Here is a 23,472-nt window from a genome sequence, read left to right on the forward strand (position 1 = left end):
TCATAACTGGTTTAGCCTCCACAACATTTCAGAGACTCAAACCTCGCCAAGCAAGATAAGGCCAATCGTTGAACATCATGATGTTTGTTACGTAAGTAGCCCAGCATACCTGTCATCAGACAAACGTGTGTTCATCTTGCAGTCATTTCAATGACAATAAATGAGTGACACCGATTTTGATATATATATTTTTTTAATTTGAGTTCACTTCTCTAACTACAAAATCTCTTAAGTTTTAAGGCATTTAACAACAGTATTTAAAAAAAAAAAAACTCCTTTCCTTTCGTCTAGCGTGGAATCCTCCTTTAAGATGGTTTTGAAATAAAATGGGGATTTCTTTTCAGTTCTATACATTACAAGCACACAGGTCTAGATACATCCTTACAGTTTCTCCAGAAACAGAGCTTATCCTTTCCTTGGAACAGGTAAGGAGCGTGGGTACACAAGGATATACAGCAGGTGAGTGATGACTGAGTACAACCGCTGGTGCGGATTAAAAACACTAAGAAGTGTTCACTGATTCGGTGAGGCACTGATATTTACGTGATGAACACGAGGCAGCTGTCTACACTGGTGGTGTAATACATCCTTTCTTCTAAAGCTCATCCAGCCAGGTTGGCTGGTGCTAAGGGAAAAAATACAGATGTTAAAACACTTTCTCTAGTTTGGGTCTAAATCCTTACGATTCCATATCATATTGCTGACACTAGGCATTTTTACAGACTGAGTATATTAAATGGTTGCCCAGAAGAAAGTTTCTCTTCTGGGCCACAGCGAACCATTGCCCTTCTAGACTGCTGTGCTGTGTTTGTTTCGTTTCTGCAACAATATAATCTAACAATTCCCAAATTACCTCTTACAGTCATTCTGTCAGTTTGCTGTTTTCGTACTTACATTGTCCATATCTAACAATAAATCACTTATTAGAAGCGTGCGTCCCTTTTATGCCATGCTCGGACTATAAAACAAGTGTAGGTGTTTACCAGTTACTCTGCATTTGCTTGCAACAGGGAGCTGGTTAGAATCCCACAGCTAATTTCTAGAGAAAGACAAACTACTCTGTGTTTAGTCATTATTCAGATGATTAGCAATACTATTTATAAAAATAACCTGCTTTGACAGCAATGCCTCTTTTCAACTAAGATGAGTCTCTGACAACTAAGATGAGCATTGTCTGACATTACATTATTATGACAATTATTTTTAGTATCAGATTATTTATCTAGTTTCCATTGATGATAGCTTTTAAGCACATGGGAGTAAAAACTGAAGGAATAAATATAAGAAAGCAAGCCGTGTGTTTGGCCAGGTGCTGTACAAAATTTCACATCCAGTCTTAGAAATAAAGCTGACCTAACTGGCTTACAGTGCAAGGCTTAGTTTCCATGTGTGACAGTCTAAAAGGTAACTTACAAAAATGGTTTCTAGCACTTGTAAACAGAACCAATCATTTACTAAATGTACGTTCACTTAAATATATAAATATATATTTAATATTCATGCAGATCTATGCAGGTCATGGGGGAAAAGAAAACTGTATGCTTTAACTTTTCGTTTTAAAGTGTAGAGCAAGAAGCTGTAGTAGTTTTTACCTCACTCCCCCAGTGGTCTACCAGCTTTATGCAGCTGAGCTGCATTCACTTAAAAATGTAATTACTGATTTTAAATGACTAAAATTTCCATGCAGATATCCCATAATGTTTCCCATAGTAAGATTATCCTGAATAAAGATAAACGGTAATGTAAGCGTGTGAATGAATATATACAGGAATCTTTACCTTTTCTGTAAATCTGGAGGAAAGTTTAAGGACCCTTACAGCCACGGTCGATTCCTTAGCACGGTTGGCGTGACCACTTTTAGGCAGAGGCGGTGGAAGTGCCCTGTCACTCAAGCTCTTTGCTCCAGTCCGGTCAAAATAGGAACTGGAAGTTGGCATCCCAGGCTGGGGACGTACATATGGTGATATCACTGGAGGCAAAACAATTTGCACAGGCTTCAACACAACCTTCTTACGTTCTGCACGCGCCTTTCTGGCAAGCATCTGTCTTCCATGGCCCTTGCCAACAGCCGGCAAGTGAGCTGTGTGTTTCAGCACTCGAGGAAGACCTGTGCCTGCAGCTGGGCTGACAGGTTTCTTCAGCTGAACGTAACTGACTGGTTGGTTGACATTCTTTTTTCTCAGTTTAGTTACTACTTTAGATACTGAAACCACAGCATTAATATTAGATATATCCTTATGGTGAGGGAACTCGGCCCTTTTAGGCTCTGTACCGCTACCAGTAACGCCATTTCCATGTTGTGTTGTTTTCCATTGCTTGTTCTCATTGTCCTTTGTTTTTTCTGCAATGCTGCCCAGTAGTCCTTTAGCTGCTGCACGAGCCAAAATGTCTTGAACGGACACATTTTCAGAAGAATCTTTCTGAAAATTTCAAAGGAAACAATAATACATCTACGCCACAGCTGTAAACTCAACCCATTGATCCGATTCCTCAGAATTTACCCATAAGAAAGGTATGGCAGAATCTAGCAGAAATACTTAAGTCACATTTGATAAACACTAATTGTTTATTCAAGAAATAAGTAACGTGACTGTTGTGTAAAGTGGTATCTGAACATTTGCTCTTCACAGACTTTGCCCTCTACAGGCCTGAAGAGTAGAAATTAATTCTGGACTTTTTAATGCAGCTCCCTTATTGATTTGCTCTGTAACGTATCTATAACGGTATAATAGTGTGTGTGTGTCAAAAATAATTACTAAAATACAGAAATATTATCAATAATATCAAGCATGACTAATTTTCTTGATAATGAAATTCTCTGCTCATAATACATAAGCAAAGAACACAAACTAGATTAACTAGGAGCTAGGTCAATAGCCAAACACTGGAAGAGAAGCAGTGGTGATGAAACTATTTAAAACTACACAAGAAGGGTAGGTACCTGAAAAACAGAGGCTGCCGTTTAACTTCTTAGGCTAAGTTTTGTTAGAAAACCCTCATTTCTAGAGTCACCTAAAATTTGACCACTGTTGCTATTAGGGGTAATTGGTTCCATGCAGTCGAATTTCACTGAAAAATGGTTCAAATCAATTACCTAAAACAAGTGTTTCTTTCTCTGATTGGAGAGAATAGAATAGGGTAGACAGATGTACACACCATGATTAACTAAAACTTACTAGCTCAGAAAGGCGGGTTAAAAAAATATTCTAAATTGAAAGGAAAGAGGTCAATAATAGATAACCAGAATGGCTTTTCAAGTGTGATTCTCTTACTCTAATAAGATATTCCCCTTTTAATTAAAGGGGAATTAATTAATTTAATTAATTAAATCCCCAGGATGCAAGCTTCTTTCAAGCACTGGAATTGGAGTATGACAGAAAGTGGAACAAATAACCAAGATCTCATATTGTTAATTTTCAATGGAATTTCTAATTAGCTCCCCCTGCTTTCTTCTTTTGGTGAAGAAAGTCCTACTTTCCTCAGCCACCAGATGAAGAGCTTGATGCTGAGAGGTACAAACCATCCCTGTAAGGCCTTACCTCAGGAAGTCACGCCAAGACTTTTCCATTTACTCAGCAAAAGCCTGCTTTTCAACCCAGATCTGCATATGTCTTAGTGTTGGAAAGAAACGTTCATACCTATTTTAGTAAAATTATAATGAAGTTTTAATCCCTACTGCTGACATTGCCTGCTTCGATACTGGCAAATGTTGGTGATACATACAGACCTAACAAATAACTTCCCTAGACACCATTTATCATGATTCTCAATCAAGCTGTATATTCTATTCCAAGGTGTGACAACAGTGTATTTCCTCTAAACATGTTCCTCACACAGACCTAGATTAAGAGACTGCTCTGACATAAAAAGCACGTTGGAAAGCTGTGCTCAGCATAAAAACCTAGGAGTTGCACATTTCAATTAATTACCTCTAGAAAATCTGCAGCATTGCTCCCCTGATATTTGGTCTTTTTGAGACATCCAATGATGAGCAAGGGTTTGTTTTTTTGTTTTTTTGTGTGTGTGTGTTTAAACTGTTCCATTTTATACATTCTTTTGTGGAAAATGACAATACTCTTTTTTTTTTTGGTGTAGTGCTTTTAAATTGTAATTTTCTTAGCTTACCTCTCTTGCTATAATAGCTAGGAAACAGCCACTAGAAATTTCTGATAGTTCTGTTCTGAAAAAAAAGTCAGTGCAGGACTCTGGATTGGAGCACGTAGAAAAAACAGGAGGAATAAGCCTGCAGAAAATAAAGAAATGACCAAGAGATGTTATTAAGGATATTAAAGGAAGTAAATTATATATTAAAAGCAATTTCAGAATTGTATCTTGCAATGACAGTTTTATGAAGCCTATTTTCAATTTAAAACAAAAAAAGGCAATTCAAGACAGACATGAGAATTAATTATATTAACCACCAAATAAATAAATATATATAAACATAACAACTACATTCCATCTTAGATCTGTAATAGCTGGATCATTGTCCAGGAAGTTAGGAATGCTCTCAAAACACTCAACAGTACGCAGAAATTGTAAAGATGTTAACTTTGATTCATTAAGTATACGCTCTTAATATATGTAAGCTAAACATCATAGGTTAGAAAGATTCACTTATTTTTAATCCTCAACAACCAGTGCTCCAGCTTTTCAGATATTACAGTTTTGTAATACGTCAGTGAGGGAGGAAGGAAGAAATAGCCTTTTCCCATGCTCTTCCTATATTCCAGTGATGTCCAGCTGTTATGAACAGGACTCGACGACTTAGCTTGTAAGGTCACGAGCAAACGTGTTGTAGGACAGAAATATGTGATGAAGTGTCCTTATGCAGTTTTTACTTTTCTCTTCTTCACATTGCTGTGGACTGCTAAGATACAGCCCCTCCTCATTGATCCTCTTGAGGCAGAGCTTTTTTCAAAGATAATCTATGGGGAGGTATTTTCAATATTTGTAAGCAATATCCTCGTTTGGTTGGCCTGTCCATTTCTAATGGGAACACTAAAACTATTCCCAAGTTTTCATCGTAACCTAGATTTTTTTTTTTTTGTACGGCACTTGGAACTTAGTAAGAGAGAAGGCTCACAGCCCACCCCCTTGCATTACTAAATAAAACTCTATGCCCTATTACCCATAGGAGATTCTTGCTTTTAGATCTAGCCATCCAATGCAAAGAGTGCTAATCCTTAGTCTGATTGCTGTATACAGGTCACTGTTACCATGAATCTATTTAAGCGATGAGCTGACCATGAAAATCAATGCAGAAATTGACTCAAAGTTTGTATGGCCAAAGGAGAAAGCCATGAATGGTTTAGCGTCTCCTCTCCATAGACCTGTTTGCGATGTGTACTCTTATGTAAGGTAGAGCCTTTGCTATGAACTATATCCTTAAAGTAAGCTCATTGTCAAAAGTGGGGACACGTTTGAAAATGCCCTTTACATTTTCACAGCCGTTAGACCGGCTGCGTGACCCCCAAACTCCAGCATGGCCTTATCATTTTGTTTGACGCCACTCCAGCACTGCGGAGTAATTCCAAAACATGTAACACACAGAAGTGCAACTGGCCTAAGAGTATCCCGAGAGTCCTCCATTTTCTTGGAAAACAAAATTAGTACTAAGTAGATCTGCAAAGATACCATTGGATGTTGTACTAAGATAACTTGTTTCTCTCAAATCCACTACTCCCAGCACTGGTTCCAGGAGTTCTGCAACAGTTTTTCATTCTGTCCTGCATTATTTCAGTCAAACGTTAACTAAGGAAGGTGCATAAGGAACTGTCGTAAGTAATAAACAGTTCCAGCTTTCGTCTTAAGTATGTTCACACTACGTATTTTATCTATGGCGTTCTGTTACTGCTCTGTTTACACTGGCCACCAGCAGCTTCATTACAACAAGAACTGTGCATGAAAAAAGTCCAAGATCTGTGCATGACAAGGAAGGATGAACCGATTCTGGAATTGTCATTTATGAAGTCCCATCAGTCTTCACTCACAAATTTGCTCAGGTCTGCAAAAATTCTAATGTAATTTCACCTTCCCTTTGTTACCATCTGAGATTTGAAAGTAAAAGTGTAATTTGCTGGTACGACAAGTTTCATGACATTTCTGTAAAACACAGAATAGGTTTTTGACTTTGGGGAAAAATTTTGGGGGGGATTTTGTCTTAGACAAGGGGGATTTTTTTCCTGAAAAAGTCAAAGCTCATGAAAAAGGAATCCTCTTTTTTTTTTTTTTTAATATTAAATTCATTATTTATATAACAGAACTATGTACTATTTATGTTCAAATAATTTGGAGACCTTTGTGTTCCAAGGTCCTCATACTTCCCCTGCAGCAATAGGTGCATAGACTTCAAGACATGACAGACTAATAGAATTTCAAATCCTAAAGGAAAAGGTAATTTAGAGTAGGAGTCCACAAACACTTTTGGACTAGCACAGCACCACTGACAAGACATGCCCTGATTTCATACCATTTAGAGTAAAGTTTCCAGCAGGTTGCTCTTTTCTACTGGTGACTTGCAAGAAAGATGCATTTTATTGTACTGTATCTTAGTATGTGTAACATCTTTCTTTTAAAGAAGTCTTTGGATTGGCCATAGTTAACATTTAACATTTTAATCATAGAAAATGTAAATACACTGAATGCTATCTTGAACCACAGTACCTTTCCCCAGGATGGCCAATCATTAGCTTAATCTAGGATAGTTTAATAAATAAATAAATAAATACAGTATTATTCTCTCATGCAACAAAAACTCTTAACCTGCATCCTGTAATCAACTGTTTTATCTATGTGCAAGCAAGTACCAACTGTTTGCATTTATGCAACTGACTAAAAGGAAAATCAAAACATCCATCAGACTTCCAAAAACTTCTTCAGCTGACAAGGATGACAGCTGACACATTTTAACTACATATACAGTATACACAAACACACATACTTTTTTCATCTATATATATTTGCATTTATTAAGATTACACAGGATGCTCTGTAACTGGAACATGTTTCCCCCTCAAAAGTCAACCCTTCTAAATACAGGCACGAACTGTTGAGCAGCAGAGGTTCTCGTTCTATATTATATTCTCATTTTAAGACTTACCTTCTTTCTCCTTTTCCTTTTTCCTAGAACTGATCATTCTGGGTAAGAAGCTGAGAGCAAACTAGCAAGTTCCTTGACTTCTAGTCTCATTTTATCTTAAACTAGCTTCTTTCTCCTTTAAGCTACTTACAGGGTGAAAGCAATAGATGAAAAAGTTGAGTACTACTTAGTACTCGCATAGCATCAAAATGAACAGAATCAGAGGCAGCAGAAAACTATTTTAAAAGTTAATCTAATAGAAGAGACAGAACAGTCTAGGATAAGAATTATGCTACAACTTAAACTTACACTTTAAGGTTTCCTTAGACAGAACAACTCATTTCATACCTAAATCGTTTTAGTTTATGTCCTTCCACACCAGATTCCAGTGCTTTTTTCACTACTAGTTCATTCTCTTCTGGGTAAACTGAAGAAGTGCAGTAAACAATAGCTTGTACTTTAACTACAAAAATAAAAATATATATATATAATAAAAAGTGCTAAAATTCTTCCTACACACAGTGGTTTAGTAAGAACCAAAAGCAACATGAAAATTATGCTTGTATTTCACTTTTACCAATAAAGTATATTAAAAAACTTATGTACAGGAGGATAATCAAAACTTTTTCAAGTATTTGCAGATTTCAGCACAAATTCAGGGCTGCATCCAGTCTTTTCACAGCTGCTAATGGAGGGGGGGAAGAAAGTAGCGGCATGGAGTCAGACTACATTTACAACTCTGCCAAAATCAAGTATGACTTAGCCCATTCTCTCTACACAAACCTGAAGATTGTTGTATTAATGGCTGATGAATATTACAGAACAGAAATACCCTTAGCGTTGTGAGGATCATTTTTAGAGGTTTTGCTTACACGCTTGCTGTTAATTAATAGAATAATCAGCATATCTTTAACAATATTACAACTGGTTGTAGTACAATGAAGCTGATAGTACCAGGCGTCCTCAGAAGCCTGAGAGCTAGCACACTTACATTTCATTGCATGCATCAACTCGGTAAGCTGCCGCTCAGCAAGACTACAGAGTTTATCCTTAGACACAGATCCTTGTAAAAGGTCTCTTAGCAATCCTGCATCTAAATGCAAAGAGTTGTAAATTTATTAATACTACTGCTATTAGCGTCTTAAGATTCAGTTAGTAGAAAAAGCTTTGGTAACAAACTTTATCATTACAGGTGCAGTGGGAAGGTAAGCTTTATGAATTACAATACCAAGGAGTGCCTGAACAATTCTTTCCCTCTAAAGTTTACTTCTAATTACTACTGCCTCTTTGTTTCTGTTTAATGAAATTTGGACTTATATAAAGTCAATAAAGGAACATGATTAATGGAAAACTATATACTCATTGGTATATTGAATGAAATTTTTCTGCCTATAGTCTTTTTACTTTAGGAAAAGTTGTATATACTCTGCCACCCAGAACAACCCCCAAACTTCATATTACTGACTTGAAATTGCTTTTACAAAATGCTCTTAATCCTTCAGTGCCACATAGAAGGATTTCTTTTTCTTGCTGAGAATCTTAAGCTAGGCCAAATACACTCCTACTCATTTTATGTGGAAAAATCATAATTGATTTTACATTATTCTCTTTTGTACAAGTAGACTACTGTGGAAATCCGTTACACACACAGAATTATGCAAGTCATTTAATATAAGTTTTATAGTAGTTAGAAATCTAAAAGGAAGTTTTGGGGGAAGGGGGTGTTTTGCTTTGTTTTTTAAATGATACAATTTACTGAAGCAGCTGTTATGTCCAGATCACAGTACTTCAATACTCTTTCTACCAGCAAGTATGTGGTGCTATCTATGGTATCAAAAGTTACCTCCATGTTCACTTAAAATAAAATCTATTGGATTACTAAAACCCAGTCCAGAGCATTGTGGTATCAACAAAATCACTTTCGCGTTTTGAAGTCTGGGATCTGTTGGTTGAATCTCAGTAAAATCTTCATATAACAACTGAATATCTGAAAGAAAAAAAAAAATAGAGTGGGAGGGAGGAAACTCGATGGTTCCACAAGAAAGCAAGCCTGCCTAATTTTAATGTGGTAAGGTTGAAGAAACAATGGTGTTCCACAAAACTCCATAGAGCTACAGCCTGCTAGACCAGATCCTCCAAATATGTCCCGCTGATTTCAAACAGCTAGAAGGATTAGGCCTTACATTCTTCCACTGAAGAGACTGATAATGGGGTGCCAGTCTTGTTACAGTCTGTTCTGATCGCGTCCTCTGGGTAAGCTGGATGAATGCGTGGATTTTGGATTAACATTCTCACAAACAGGTATAAATCAACCTGAAAACAACAGCCAAGGCACCAAATACTCAGATTCCAAATTTCCCAGACACCAACCATTATATATTAACTGCTCATGTGGAGAACGTCACCATGACCTATCAGGAGTCTGAATCTATGACATGATTAATCTGCAAACTTGATGAGCTTGATTGTAGCTGAAGAGTTCTCAGTTCACCTTGTGACAAAAAATAAGTTGTTACTACCCTCCCAAATCCTCAAACAAGTGATCCTGAATTCTGATAGAATTGTCATATTTATGGCTATCACAAACATAACGTACACAGATCTTACATATATAGATAGGTATCACATCTATATAACAATACCTTATGCAAATCAACTGTTTAAACACATACTTTCACATCCCATATGACTGAACAAGTTCCTCAGTTCATCTGCTTTTGCTGAAGATTTTACACCACAAACAAAAACTCTGGACGTGCTGTGACTTCTCAGCGCTGACATATGGGCGACGGTCAGATGGGAACCTACATGAGCCACTATAATGTCACCATCCGTATTCAGCAGCGCCTGCACGGAGTGTACAGCAAGACTGCGAGACTTATCCTACAAAATAATGAGACAAAAAATTAAATACGACCAACTAATTTGGTTTCTAGGAGTGCCACCCTTCTTTTCCAAATTAGGAAATTATTTCACTATTTTCATGACAAACAGGAAAGAGGGGAGGAGAAAAAATAATCAGATATAGCTAATATAGAACGTAAAAAAAAGTACGAACTCAAACATCAGAAGTCAAACTCACTAAATTTAAATAGTTTGACTCAAATGCTTAATAAAACATAGTATCTATAGGTGAAAAGAAATGTGTGCGTATTACCCCCTAAAGAGGGAACTCTTAATGACAGCTCCAGAAAAGACAACATGGTCCATAATATGCAAAATTCATCCTCAGGGGCAACTTATCAAAGAAAAGCCATTCAGGCAGCTCCTGAAGGAGAGCTATATAGGAGAAATGAAGCCCTTACAGAGCAAAGAGTAAGATTTTGCTTAAATTTGGACAACACAGAGACAGATTTGCACACAGAAAGATTAGACAACAAGTGCAAATAATCTCATACTACAGATGTGAAGAGGAAAGTGATATGTATCAAACATCTCTATCAAGTTCCTTGAAATGGCAGAGTTAAAACATGAAGCACAGGTGCAAACTTTGGGACCAAATCTTGCAAAGACTTATGTTAGGGATGGGAGAGCAGCACTTTACGTTCACATTAGTATCTATATATATACACATCAATCAAGAACCACCTTGTCCCCCACTAGACAGAAATGGAGCATTTCAGGGTTCTGTTTCCTCACTTTGAAAATCTTTAAATAGTAACATTCAGAATTTTCTTCCATGACCTATGGAGCTGTCACGTACAGTTCTTTTCTGTGAATCTATTATTCACAGAAATATTCAAATCCATACTGAAAATGAGATATTCAGAATTACTTTGTAACTTCGCTGCATCAAAAGCAGCGTGGCCAGCAGGTCAAGGGAAGTGATTCTCCCCCTCTGCTCTGCTCTCCAAAGACCCTACCTGGAGTGCTGCATCTGCTCTAGGGACCCCAATACAAGAAGGGCATGGACCCGTTGGAACAAGTCCAGGGGAGGGGACCATGAAGATGACCGGAGGGCTGGAGCACCTCTCTTATGAAGACAGGCCAAGAGAGCTGGGGATGTTCAGCCTATAGAAGAGAAGGCTCCGGGGAGACCTTAGAGCTGCCTTACACTACCTAAAGGGGCCTACAGGAAAGCCGGGGAGGGACTCTTGGTCAGGGAGTGTAGTGATAGGGCAAAGGATAATGGCTTTATACTAGAAGAGGGTAGGTTTAGAGTAGATATTAGGAAGAAATTCTTTGCCACGAGGGTGGCGAGGCCCTGGCACAGGCTGCCCAGAGAAGCTGTGGATGCCCCATCCCTGGAGGTGTTCAAGGCCAGGCTGGATGGGGCTTTGAGCAACCTGGTCTGGTGGGAGTGGCAGGGGGTGGAACTGGATGGTCTTTAAGGTCCCTTCCAACCCAAACCATTCTACGATTCTATGCTCCTTGTGGGTCCCCTTCCAACTTGGAATAATGATGAACAGAACATACCATTACAAATATTCATAATATTCCCCTTCAACTACATATTATGAATATTAGCATACCACTATCTACTAAGTGGGGGTAATGTATGCTGAGTTACACAGAAACTTTCTTCTTCACATTTTCAGAAGTGAGGCAGCCTCTTCAACCACTTTTGACGTTTATTTTGACAGTTTTAAAATTAATTTTAAAACTAAAAACTTTACTAACTTAATTATAACTATGAACTATAAGCACTAGTATTTGCATGTTAAATTTAATAAGTGAATCGGTTTCTGAACTTCTGATTATTAAAAATATCCAAAACCTTTTGAGAGAGTGTTTCTGCCTGACCGATTGAATAGGACAGTCACACAATACATGACTTCATTCTAATACATTATTTTAGTTTGCAGATTAGTATTACTCACTCAAAAGTGACATGAACTCACCTGTAGTAAGAGTTTGCAATCTGCAAAAAGATCTGAATTAAGCAGTTCTTCTTTAAGAGAGGAAGGAAAAAACAATACATCATGGCAATGCTGGTCCATACAGTAAGTGTAACGGTTGAAGTCTGACACAGATTCAACTTTTGTGAATCCCTTATTCTTCAAATCTCTGATGACATCTTGAAGGCTGTCAACATACAGCCCTGACCATTAAATATATGACACTTATTTAAGCAGTATAGTTCACATCGATATTGATGATCTGCATTGTTGCCTTTTATTTCTTTAGTGTATATGTAACTATATATAGACACACACCTGCACCTGTGGGCATGTAAAACACATATGTGTATCTAAAACCTATATTTTTACAGACTAGACACACGAACACATACATACATGTAAAAATATAAAATTGTAATACTGCCTAATGCAGGAGGGGAATTCACACTATTTAAAACATCTAAGTTCCATTTCAAAACATTTAAGTTAGTAAGTCTGATAACATAAATGAAGAAAGATGCATGTGTCTCCAGAGAATGATTCAAAGCATCAATACACAAACGTCCATGTGCTCTGGAGACCCTGTAGCAAATTTACTGCTGAAATAGCTTGGTTCTTTCAATTGCTTTCAAAGTAGTTCAGCTCACCAATAAATTTAACAGCTAATATCTGAAGTAATCCTTCTGTAAACATAATGAAGTTAGAAATGCTGAGGTTTGCAATTCAAATATAATGAAGATTTAAAGGTATATACACCAAGACTTGTTTGTCGAAATGCAATTTTAGATAGTGCTGTAAACTCATAGTACTTTAAATGCGGATTCAACACTGCAATTTTCAGCTTAATCTTAGCTAAAGTTTACAAAATTACAACTGGTGTAAAACACCTGTTTATCTTAAAAAGCCTGTAACATAAGCACAAAATACTGATCCAAGACAAAAGTATTAAAAAAATCTTAAAAATATGATGAAATGCATTATCTGTATAACAGAATGCGTTAACAAAATAACCCAGTATGGTTAACTTATCACTACTGGTCTGGGAGCACCAGTGTATATATGGAGTGATACTCTGATTAATGATTTTAAAAAGTGTATTTTTATTTCACATTTATGCTACCCTTACAGAATAAACACCAGTTTTAAGTATTGCATCTGTCTCAGCTCCCTCGGACAGTGTTATCACTTACAGCAATACACCCACTTTTTAAAGAATTTTTCCTGTTTCTCTATTTTTCATCATATAGTTTGCTCATCCGTATAATTCTTTTTAACTTTCTAAAGCAACAGAATATAGCAAACTCTACAGTTTATGAATACCATTACAGTAATATATAAAAACTTCAAAAAAGCATAAGGCAATGTTACTGTACTAAGCAGCATTTACTAGAAGAAACTTAAGTTACCGGTAATAATATAACCGGAAAATTCTAAAACAAGTGTATACGACCTATATGATAGCATATGTAAAAACTTAAATATTATGTGATACTTTTAAGATGTTACCTGGTCTTAAATGTATTTATCCAGACACATAAAGGTAAGGCAGAAGCCCTTTGTTCATGCTTCCGTACGGTTTCTGGTAGAATGTATTCAATTGAAAGAGCATCATGTTTGATGCGACATCTTGCTAGTGCAGCTGCCAATTTGATCCTAAAACTACAAAACATAGTCACAGGCTTAAGTTTTTACCAATGTTTGCACCAACTATTGACATGCAATAATTCCATTACAATAGGATCTTGCTCAGAGACCGACAGTGAGACCGTGCTTTGTAAGCTGTTACAGAAAATACATAGTTAGAGGCATTTTACTATACAGTGGTATAGCTGAATATTTTATTTGAATACACACAGGACTGGAATTATGACAGGTGACTCCAAAACGAGACAATTTTCTCAGCTTTAAAAAAACAAGGCAAACGTTTTGGAACTGCAATCTGTGGAATATAATCACATTTTTGTTAGATATTTAATGACAAACACATGCACTTACAGAATGAGCATCTGAAAAAAAAGCTGACCTCTAAACACATAAAGAAACAATAGAATTATGATGAAAAGCAGGAGTCAGTTTTGTTATCATAGAATGGTCTGGGTTGGAAGGGACCTTAAAGACCACATAGTAGTCCCAACCCCCGTGCCATGGGCAGGGAAACTTTCCCCTACACCCGGCTGCTCAAAGCCCCATCCAACCTGGCTTTAAACACTTCCAGAGATGAGGCAGCCAAAACTTTTCTTCTTTTATTACATGAAATGTCAGACGAAATATTCCTGGTCTCTTCCTCCTAAAAGCTTTATGCCTAATCTTGATGCATGATACTTCAAACCAAATAAAAATCGCTGGTGAGCTACTTCAAATATTAAGATATATTGCTTACTGCCTTCCAGGAATACCTTGCGTTTAGGGTGTTCACAAACTTTTTGGGCTACTCTATATCCAGCAGCAAAACAATTTTGTCTACCAAATACCAGTTGATTTCTTCAACAGACTTAGGAAACAAATACTTTAACACTATTTAAAATGTTTATTGTGCCTATTGTCTTTTTTTTCTCTCATTACTTAAAATAATATATATTTAATGAAGTTCCAAAATAGCAGCATAGCTAAATAAATGTATGTTATTCCACTACACAATACTTTGGCTCTTGACTCTATTACATTCATAAATATGAATGTTTACTAAATATTTCTTCTTTCCTAAAATTGTATGAAAAAAAAAAGTTCAACAACTCCAAAATAACATAACTTTTTCTAGTAAAATAATCTAGTGAAGTATAAAGATAGTTTGTTAGCAATATTTTTCTTAACTACAAGAATATGAAACTTTCCCTTCAAACCACTTTCTCATCAAAAATTAAAAACAAAGTCCATAAAATTTCAAGATGAAAGGCGTCTGTGATATTCACAAATTAAAAAAAAAAAAAGGTAGTGGTTATAAAAACCTATGTTTCTGCTAATATGTAACACAAAAAAAGAAATTCTTAGCATGCATACCTGTATAGAAAATGTTCTATCCTCCTAACTTCTGCTACAGGTTCCTCTTCATCAAAATTCTCTCGTGCTTCAAACTTTCGGTCTTGGAAGTCATACAGCATCACAACAAGCAAGCTGGTTAATTCATCTGGCTGCAACAGAAAAACAACTGGATAGAGAACATGGCACAAAGCTTGCCTTACTTCTGCAAAAAGATTCATATCAAACAGCAGTCTCCCATGTATGAAGCATAAAAACTCCAATGAAACACTTCTTTCTAAGAACATGAAAATAATTCCTCATGAAGAATTAGTAAACTACCAAAAATTTAAAAAAAAATAAATCAGTGTTACATAGCTTATCAAAACTAAGAACATCCTTTATACGCACAGGTAACATAGGATATCTTAAAAACTTTCACTGTTATCAGAATTTAAACTTGAAAGTTATTTTCTTCTCGTAAAGTAGCTCCCTCTGAACTGAGGTAACTGAGGTAACAAAAACTTCCTGACAACTTGTCTCTTATGGGATTATTTGGTACATAGCAACTGATGAGCTCAAACAACTCTGCAGTTGGGACAAATGTAAAATTTCTCTCCCATGTCTAAATGTTTGAATAAGGCAACATCTCCTTAAAGACAGCAGTTACAAGCATTTCAGTTACATCTTACTTTCACACAAATATGACTGAAACAAGCTAGAAAACTCAAGTTACTAGGGACACACCGTGAAACATAACACGTGATTACCTAAGTCTCATTTCCTTATTTCCTTACAAGCATAAGCTGAAAAATCAAACGTTAGTGTTAGATCATTTGCCTACTCACATCAATCTTCATGATTAACATCAGTTCAAATTCATCTTGTAATTTTCAAAAGGCATCGAAGACTATACTAGAAGGAATAGCAGATTATTCTGCCACCTCTAGATTTTCTTTTCTCATTACAGCAGGGAAGTATGATGAGAGAGTAAGCTGGACCTACTGTTGCCGGAACAAGTACAATGGTTGTACACGATGCAGTTTGTCCAGGAAATTAAACTTGGGTTCAGTGCTTTCTTTTGTCTGGTAGGGTTTACTCTATGCTCTCCACTCACAAGGGGATGCAGGTGGGAAGGAAAGCACAGAGGGAAGTCATTTATTTTACTGAAAGCATCACTCAATGTAAAAACAATGAGAAACTAAAACAGAATCCAAAAGTTTCCCCTTCTTTCTTCAAAAGCCCTGATTTCTGTACTTGGGCCAACCTTGCTCTTGAACCCGCTAAAACTGGACAAGCCATACATTGCATTCAACAGGCAGCATCACACTAAGAGGAAGAAGAGAAAAGGATCCTTGCCTGCAGGGCTGCTCAGGGTGCTCCTGGGAAGTGGCAAACGAGTTTGAACTGCCTCATAACAACAAATATACACAACCCAGGAGTCAAACTTCCTGGTCGAGTGCCATCATCTCTAGTATTCTCTTCCTTGCTTGTGGACAACATCACAGAGCAGGTAATACACTGCAGTAAGTATTATGGTTCACTCTCCTGGTTTCTTTCTTTGAAGCTTTTAATTCCCAGCATCCAGGTACAACACTCATCTAGTAGCTTCGAGATTAATGCTTTAGACAACTAACTGATAAAGACAGCAGTATTTCAGCCTCAGGCTATCATAGAGTCAGGACCCTCTGAAAAGATTCTGATTACATCAACTCAGAAAATACAAAATACATTTCCTTAAAAAAATGTTCACTTACTATTGACTGACATGGGTAAACACAACTGTCCAGCAGTATTTCTTCAAGAAGCTCTTGATCTGAAAAGAAAATATTCACAAGTTATACTATAAAATACACAATTACTAAATGCAAGAAAAATAAAAGCTTATAAAATTACTAGAGAAAAGCCTGAAAGTTTGTATCATGAAAATTAAAGCCAAGTTCACTCACAAACAGTAACAACTCTAAGCATAATTACCTTACATGAAAAAGCATGGATTTTAAACGCTTGATTCCACAAAACACTACCGACACTTAGATATACTTAAATATTTGAGGGATACTACCAGTCTAGTAGTAACCTACTACTTAACTTGCAAAAAATTACCCAAATCTCTGCTGCCAGGCAGAAACTAAACACCTGGATTTTACACACCTTTCCCTGCTACATCACTTTTGTTGGCAATTCTTTGAAAAGTTTTGTACTTACATTTCAGAGCATTGAAAGCTAGTTCGTAACACACACGCTGGGAATACTCATCTTTAAAAGTTAGCACAGGAGATACTGAGTCATCACCATACTGCACTAACATCTTATCTTTAGGCTTTTTATTACGAATGCCTTGAAAAATCTTAGCGGCGTTTATGTAGACGGAGTCATGACAGCCATTCTTCCCAATCAGAGTCATTGTTCTTTTCTCAACAGATCTTCTTACATCCGAAATTTTCATTTCACTCAAGTGTGAAGTATCATTTGTAACATCCTCCTGAAAAGACACCGAGTTACTTTTAGAACGTGGCATTCTTCCAGTTGTTGATTGGGCAAGTGCAAGTCGCTGTCTTGCTGCCTCTGCAAAAAACAAAGTTTGCATTGAATTATGAAATTTTCTTTCAGTAGAACACACTTTTACCTTCATTTTCAGATTTTCAATAGAATTTGTTTCTAGGCTCTAATTCTGCAAATACATATGTACTCGTGTAAGTCTATCATAGAATCAGAGAAGCATTTAGGTTGGAGAAGACCTCTAAGATCGTCCGGCCCAACCTTTAACCTAGCACCGACAAGTCCACCACTAAACCACGTCACTAAGCTCTACACCTACATGTGCTTTGAAGACCTCCAGGGATGGTGACTCAACTACCTCCTTGGGCTGCCTATTGTAATACTTCTCAACCCTCTCAGTGAAGAAATTTTTCCTAATATCCAACCTAAACCTCCCCTGCTGCAACTTGAGGCCATTTCCTCTTGTCTTACCACGTGGTGCTTGGGAGAAGAGCCTGATTCCCATCTCACTATAGCCTCCTTTAAGGTAACTGTAGAGCAGAATAAGGTCTCCCCTGAGCCTCCTTTTCTCCAGGCTAAATAAACCCAGTACCCTCAACTGCTCCTTGTTCTCTAGACCCTTCATCAGCTTCGTTGCCCTTCTCTGGACACTCTCCAGCACCTCGACATCCTTCCTGTAGTGAGGGGCCCAAAACTGAACACAGTACTTGAGGTGCAGCCTGACCAGAGCCAAGTACAGGGCAATAATCACTTCCCTAGCCCTTCTGGCCACCCTATTTCTGATACAAGCCAGGATGTTGTTGGCCTCCCTGGCCACCTGAGCACACTGCTGGCTCATGTTCAGCTGGCTATCAACCTATAGCCCCAGGTTTCTTTCTGCCAGGCAGTTTTCCAGCCAGATCCTCCTGCAGAGCCTTCCTACCCTCACGCAGATGAACACTCGCACCTGACTTGGTGTTGTCTGCAAACTTACTGTGGGTGCACTCAATCACCTCATCCGGATCACCGATAAATATGTAACACCTTAAAAGATACATCATCTTAAATATAGTAGAAGTATTTATGATAGTTCACTTACCTTATTTATTTTTGCTAATGCTGATACAAAGAAAACTGGTTACTTGTTTCAAAGAGGCCAATGCTTTATAAAAAATGCTCCTAAAGAGATTGTATAGAGAGATTTGATTTACCTGACTTGTTTTGGATGCTAACGCACATTTGTAACAATGTTTGTAGACTTAGAAGTCAGGCTGAACATTCAGAATAGGGCTAACTATGCCAAGACAAATGTAGACACAAAATGATATATATATACACACACATACACTTATGTACATGATACAAATAAGATGTATACAAGATATATATATTATATATATTTAGCTTTCCTGTCTGGGGAAGAATACAACAGAAACATGAGGAATTCAGCAGCTGTAACACCGAAAATTAGGCATGATCTGGTGCTGACAAACAGCTCCGCATATTTTAGAGTTGACAGCACAAAGTAGGAGAATTTGTTCTTCTGCCAGCCTAAAAATCCAAAAAAGAAGGTGATATCCTGACCAAACAGAAAGCATCTTATCTTTCGTTACATAAGTTAGTTTAGTACAACAGTTCTCAAGCTTTTTCCCCATATTCCCTCACATCCCACAGTACAACTTACATGCCTCTTCTCCCATGATAAAAAATACTTGCAGAACATCCTTTTCAACCTCTTCCCTTTCCTCCACCCATTCACACAAAGCGTAGTGGAGAATGAGGATAGTAGCACACTGGGTTGGAAGGATAAAGGAGGAACACAAACTGTTACTTCTCCAGCAGGCAGACATGAAATACCCTCCACGCTAAGCCAGCATTTCCCAGTTCAAGCTCTCTTTTCCCAACACTGGTGACAGTCAGACCATCCCTGCCTGATCTCTCCAAGACGGGCACAAGTCAGTGTCCGTCCAGTGCAACCCCTAATTCTCCTGACAAACGACCAGTGTTGCTTCCTGAATTCTGGCAGCTCATCTGGGGACGCCACTTCTCATTCTCCTGTCCAGGATGCATTATTTGTACCCCAAAGCTGAAAGCTGCTAACCCTGCAGAAGCATCTTGTACTGTCTATTCACAGAGATCCTGGGCTCAGACAAATGTCTTAGTCTGTTGAGAGTCAAGCACCAACGTGTCTAGTGTTAGGTGAGGCACCGATGGATCCATGGAGCAAATGTAAATTTATTTTATGATGTCATATTGAAACCTAGCAAGTAGTTCTACCAGAAGAAAGCTGTGACTCTTCGCTAGAGTAGAGTTTCAGATTACCTAAATGAAACCAGAACTCTTGTATTTTGAATGAAAAAAAATCTGAAATGTTGTTAAGTTACTTTGTACTAATTTGATCTGAGGATTTGATTTGATCTTGATTTGATCCCTAATTTCGCAGAAACGAGGACAGCACCTAACAGGGACCTGGAGCTCAAACCCCTCCTCCAGCTGAACACAAAATATTTATTTTGAGAACAAGGGGCAGGTGAACCACTTTTTGTGGTGTCAGGACTTTCAAGCCTTGTAGAATTCCTGATTATTGTTTGTAAATTCTTTGATGAGCTGCCTTTGCTGCCACTGCTATTAAGATGATTCGATGAATACACTTTCCCCAAAGACAAATGTCATCTTAATAAAGATGAGATGAGAGTGTTCTACCCTGTGCAGACACACCGCATTGTTGTGGTACTGTTAATCATAGCTTGGATTACTGAACTGTGTGCCAAGCAGAGAACACCAAGCTTGATTAATAGGAAGCTCTGCTGGGAGGAATTAGAGAAGAGCGAAAAGACCCATTCCATTTATCTATGGAAGAAATGAATCTGCAACAGATTACTCGGTTGAGGGGAAAGAAAAAACAAACCCTCAAGATCCCAAAGATGCATCTCAAGACAACACTGGTTGTGAAAGCACTGAAAACAGGCAGGAAAGTATCTCCTCACTTCTGGTTCCAAGTCATAATCCACTACATCAGTAACAATGATCAAGAAGCCCACTGTTAGCACAACAGTTCAATGAGTACTACCAGTAGCACCACAAGGTAAAAAAGGTATTGATTTTGTCCATTACCTGTGCAAAGGGATGTAAACACCTCTCTTCTGAAAACATCTGTATTATGGAAGCTGGCAGACTCCTGTAACACAAATTACTGTTATCTAAGTACAAACAATAGCAATGAAGATAAGAAGACTGCAGGTTTCCAGTAGTAGAGTAGGAACGTGGCAAGCACTGAGCAATAAGGCAGCTGGGGAACTGAGCTACATAACCTTTCTGCCAGGCAGCGCACCTTAAGAGGCTTGGTGGTGTTCGCAGTGGAGGAATAACATTTTTTCTTTTTTTCCCAATGACTGAGTAGAGGCCTCAGCTGGGCAAACTCAAATATTTGAAGGGTTCGACATCTCTAAGACTAAGCCCACAGGGAAGTCCCAGGAACAGCACATAAAGAGAATGTGGGTGAGAGGGAATAAAGCCTTTATGTTCAAGCTCTTGAACAACAAGTTTGGGGTGGTCTTTGCCCTCAGTCTCTAAACCATTTGGGAAAGAATGATACACCAAACATTTGTCAGGTACCCTCACAGGATATCCACCAAATACAACTGTCTCAAGGCCAACAGGTTTAAATCTTTGAGAGATTTTTCAGTTATCACTTCCCAACACCAGAGGTACACCATCCTTTCCACCAGGAGGCTTACCAATGAAGAAAAATTGGATTCATTTATTTGAATGTTCTGTTTCAAGCAAAGCTGCCCAAAGCCCATGCAGTCTTGCAATTACAAACTGAATTAACAGCACTAGACGAATACACTATTTGTGGCACACAATATAGATCGATATGAAGAGTAAATCAGAAAAATAAATACTTCCAGTTTATATGTAACTTCACCTAGAGCTGAAGTCAACTAGTGTAACATAAACACTTGGCTTTTAAGATAGCTCCAGCTTTGACTTTATGGACTTAAGTGACCAGAACTATAACATTTACTCACAATAGACTCAAATACACTCACTATTTCTTCAGTTATCACCTGTTTTTGGAAGCCTATGCCAAGACTCAATTCAGAAAAGGCAATAAGCAACCCCTCTGCATTTGTGTTATGCCAGGAAAGGCAGGACACCCAATGCTAATTCATGTTACTGGGAATTCATGCTAACGGGAATTCATGCAAAGTGGCTGTGGGCATGGACAGGGTTCCTTATACATCAAGAGAAAATCTTTGGCAGCTATCTACTGTAGTTTACCCTCTTAATCTCATAGGTACGCACGACCATACCTGCTAATATCAGCTGAGACCGTCTGTCCCAGAGCTTCTACAGACTGCCAAGCTTCCTGCCATCCCAATCTCCATTAATGAAGCTGGAGGTAAGGGAAGATTAGTTAAAAACCAGCAAAGCCTGCCACAAGAACATCACCGAGCACCATTTTCCCAAGAAACATGCCGAGCCAGAAAGCACAGAGACCCACCCAGCAGGACGCTACCCACCTGCACAGCCACCCCATGGGCTCCCCAGGCGCCGGACAGCCCTCAGGGCAGCAGCCCTCAGGGCAGTTTCCCCCACGGCCCCATAAGCCCCGCCGCCGGCCCCTGCCCGCGGCAGCGGGCACCGAGCTCCCCCGGGCGGCCCGGGGCCGTTGGGCTCGGGCCGGGGCTCGCCGCTCGCCGGCCCTCAGCGGCGGGGAGCCGGGGCTGCCGCTGGTGGCTGGCGGGGCCTGGGCCGGCCGGGAGCGGGCCGCCGGGGCCGGGCTGAGCCGTCCTTAAAGCCCGAGATCTCCCCGAGCCGTGTGAGGGATTACACCGCCACGGAGCGGGGCCGGGACCCGCCCTGGCAACGGCGGGGGTGGATCTGTGTGAGCCGTGAGCCCGTGACTGGACCTCGGCGAAAAGCCCCATTTCTGGGCAGCGAGAGCTCTCCGTGTGCTTCTTCCTGGTTTTGGGGTGGGGGTTAACTTATTGTTTTCTTTTGTTTTGTTTTGGGTGGTGGTGGTTTCTTTGTTTGTTTTGCTTTGTTTTCAACGTTTACATCCCCATACAGCACGAATTCTTGTAAACTCAATGTCTCCTTTTAAAATATAAATCTTTCATACACACACATTTTACTCCATCAAAACCTTCACCAGTCACAGGGTTGGAAATTGCTGGATATCCACGCATAACGCCACTTACCCGCCCAGATAAGGCACTCACTATTCAATTGCACTTGAAATTAACAAGGTGCTCTGATAACTTTTTAACTACCTCAACCTCGTTTTTTATTCCACCTTGATACACTTAAATGGATCAGGCTTTTATTTACTTCCAGGCTTTTTAATTGTTTACCCCCACAAACAGTTTTAGAAACTATTCCTAACAACTGAGCCACCACCTTGTCAAAAATCTACTTCATCCCCATAAACCTTGTTCCTGTTACATCAGTGCTGTTATGGGCAATCCTTAAATTCTGCTGAATAAAGGAAAACAGTAAAACCCCCTGTGATTCAGTTAAAATCTACGATGCCTGACAGTGTGTCCTTTCCTGCACCTTACATAAGCATCTGCCACATGCAGAAGTGCTGGAAAGTTATTTAGCCTCACTTCCGCAGTAGTGCTGCACAAAAACAGTAACCAGGGTTTGGGTCTAGGTTGACAGTATATTTAGTAAGGCTTAGCACAAATCTAGCACATACATATTTTTACAAATTGAGGCCCAAGACCTTTTGGGGAACTAGCTTCATTAAAGCATTGTTATCCCTGCCAAAAATGTGGACGTTAGACAGATCTTTTTCTGGAGTCAGTGTTGTCACATACCTAACTAAACCAAGCTGCTGCTCTGTGCAACTGCATGCATCAAGACTAGAAGAAAATTGGACATTAAAAAATGAATATAATCCTTAGTTTGCTGATACTTAAATTGATTTATTGTTTTGGATCTGCTACGTGCTCCTGAAACAGTGCTGCAATTGCGATAGCAGCAATTACAAAGTCAGTCAAGTAGGCTGGGTAAATTTTGCATACAGAAGTTCAAACAAATATTGAATCCTTTCTGACGAAGAGCAGGAATACATGATTAATAGGTTGTTTGGATCAGTAGGAA

General features: G+C 38.6%; 1 protein-coding gene across 4 annotated transcripts; it reads right to left on the bottom strand.

The window, feature by feature from the left end:
- Positions 1-214: 214 nt before the first annotated feature.
- NSUN7 (NOP2/Sun RNA methyltransferase family member 7) lies at positions 215-22,188 on the bottom strand. Of its 4 annotated transcripts, none has more exons than XM_035555517.2 (16): positions 21,885-22,188; positions 21,675-21,757; positions 20,473-20,536; positions 19,043-19,151; positions 17,086-17,362; positions 16,635-16,693; positions 14,920-15,050; positions 13,429-13,581; positions 11,923-12,106; positions 9,754-9,964; positions 8,925-9,068; positions 8,073-8,174; positions 7,430-7,544; positions 4,126-4,243; positions 1,779-2,420; positions 215-625 (listed from the first exon to the last, which is right to left on the bottom strand). In XM_035555517.2, the coding sequence occupies exons 4-16, from the start codon at positions 19,079-19,081 to the stop codon at positions 596-598; spliced, it is 2,205 nt and encodes a 734-aa protein (XP_035411410.1). In that variant the 5' UTR covers positions 19,082-19,151; positions 20,473-20,536; positions 21,675-21,757; positions 21,885-22,188; the 3' UTR covers positions 215-595. The 4 variants fall into 4 exon arrangements, with proteins under 4 accessions (XP_035411410.1, XP_035411400.1, XP_035411430.1 ...); XM_035555537.2 differs by having other exon boundaries at positions 216-625; positions 17,086-17,445; XM_035555507.2 differs by lacking the exon at positions 19,043-19,151.
- Between the last annotated feature and the right edge of the window lie 1,284 nt (positions 22,189-23,472).

The sequence above is a fragment of the Cygnus atratus genome, chromosome 4 (assembly GCF_013377495.2).
Source record: "Cygnus atratus isolate AKBS03 ecotype Queensland, Australia chromosome 4, CAtr_DNAZoo_HiC_assembly, whole genome shotgun sequence".
In the NCBI taxonomy this organism is placed as follows: Eukaryota; Metazoa; Chordata; class Aves; order Anseriformes; family Anatidae; genus Cygnus; species Cygnus atratus.

Coding starts and splice junctions, on each gene's coding strand:
- NSUN7 (XM_035555507.2), bottom strand. CDS start 20,511: ATGTTTTCAGAAGAGAGGTGTTTACATCCCTTTGCACAG. Junction 15,051..16,634: donor TTTACCCATGTCAGTCAATA/GTAAGTGAACAT, acceptor TTTCTGTTGCAG/CCAGATGAATTAACCAGCTT. Junction 12,107..13,428: donor ATAAATACATTTAAGACCAG/GTAACATCTTAA, acceptor GTATGTTGACAG/CCTTCAAGATGTCATCAGAG.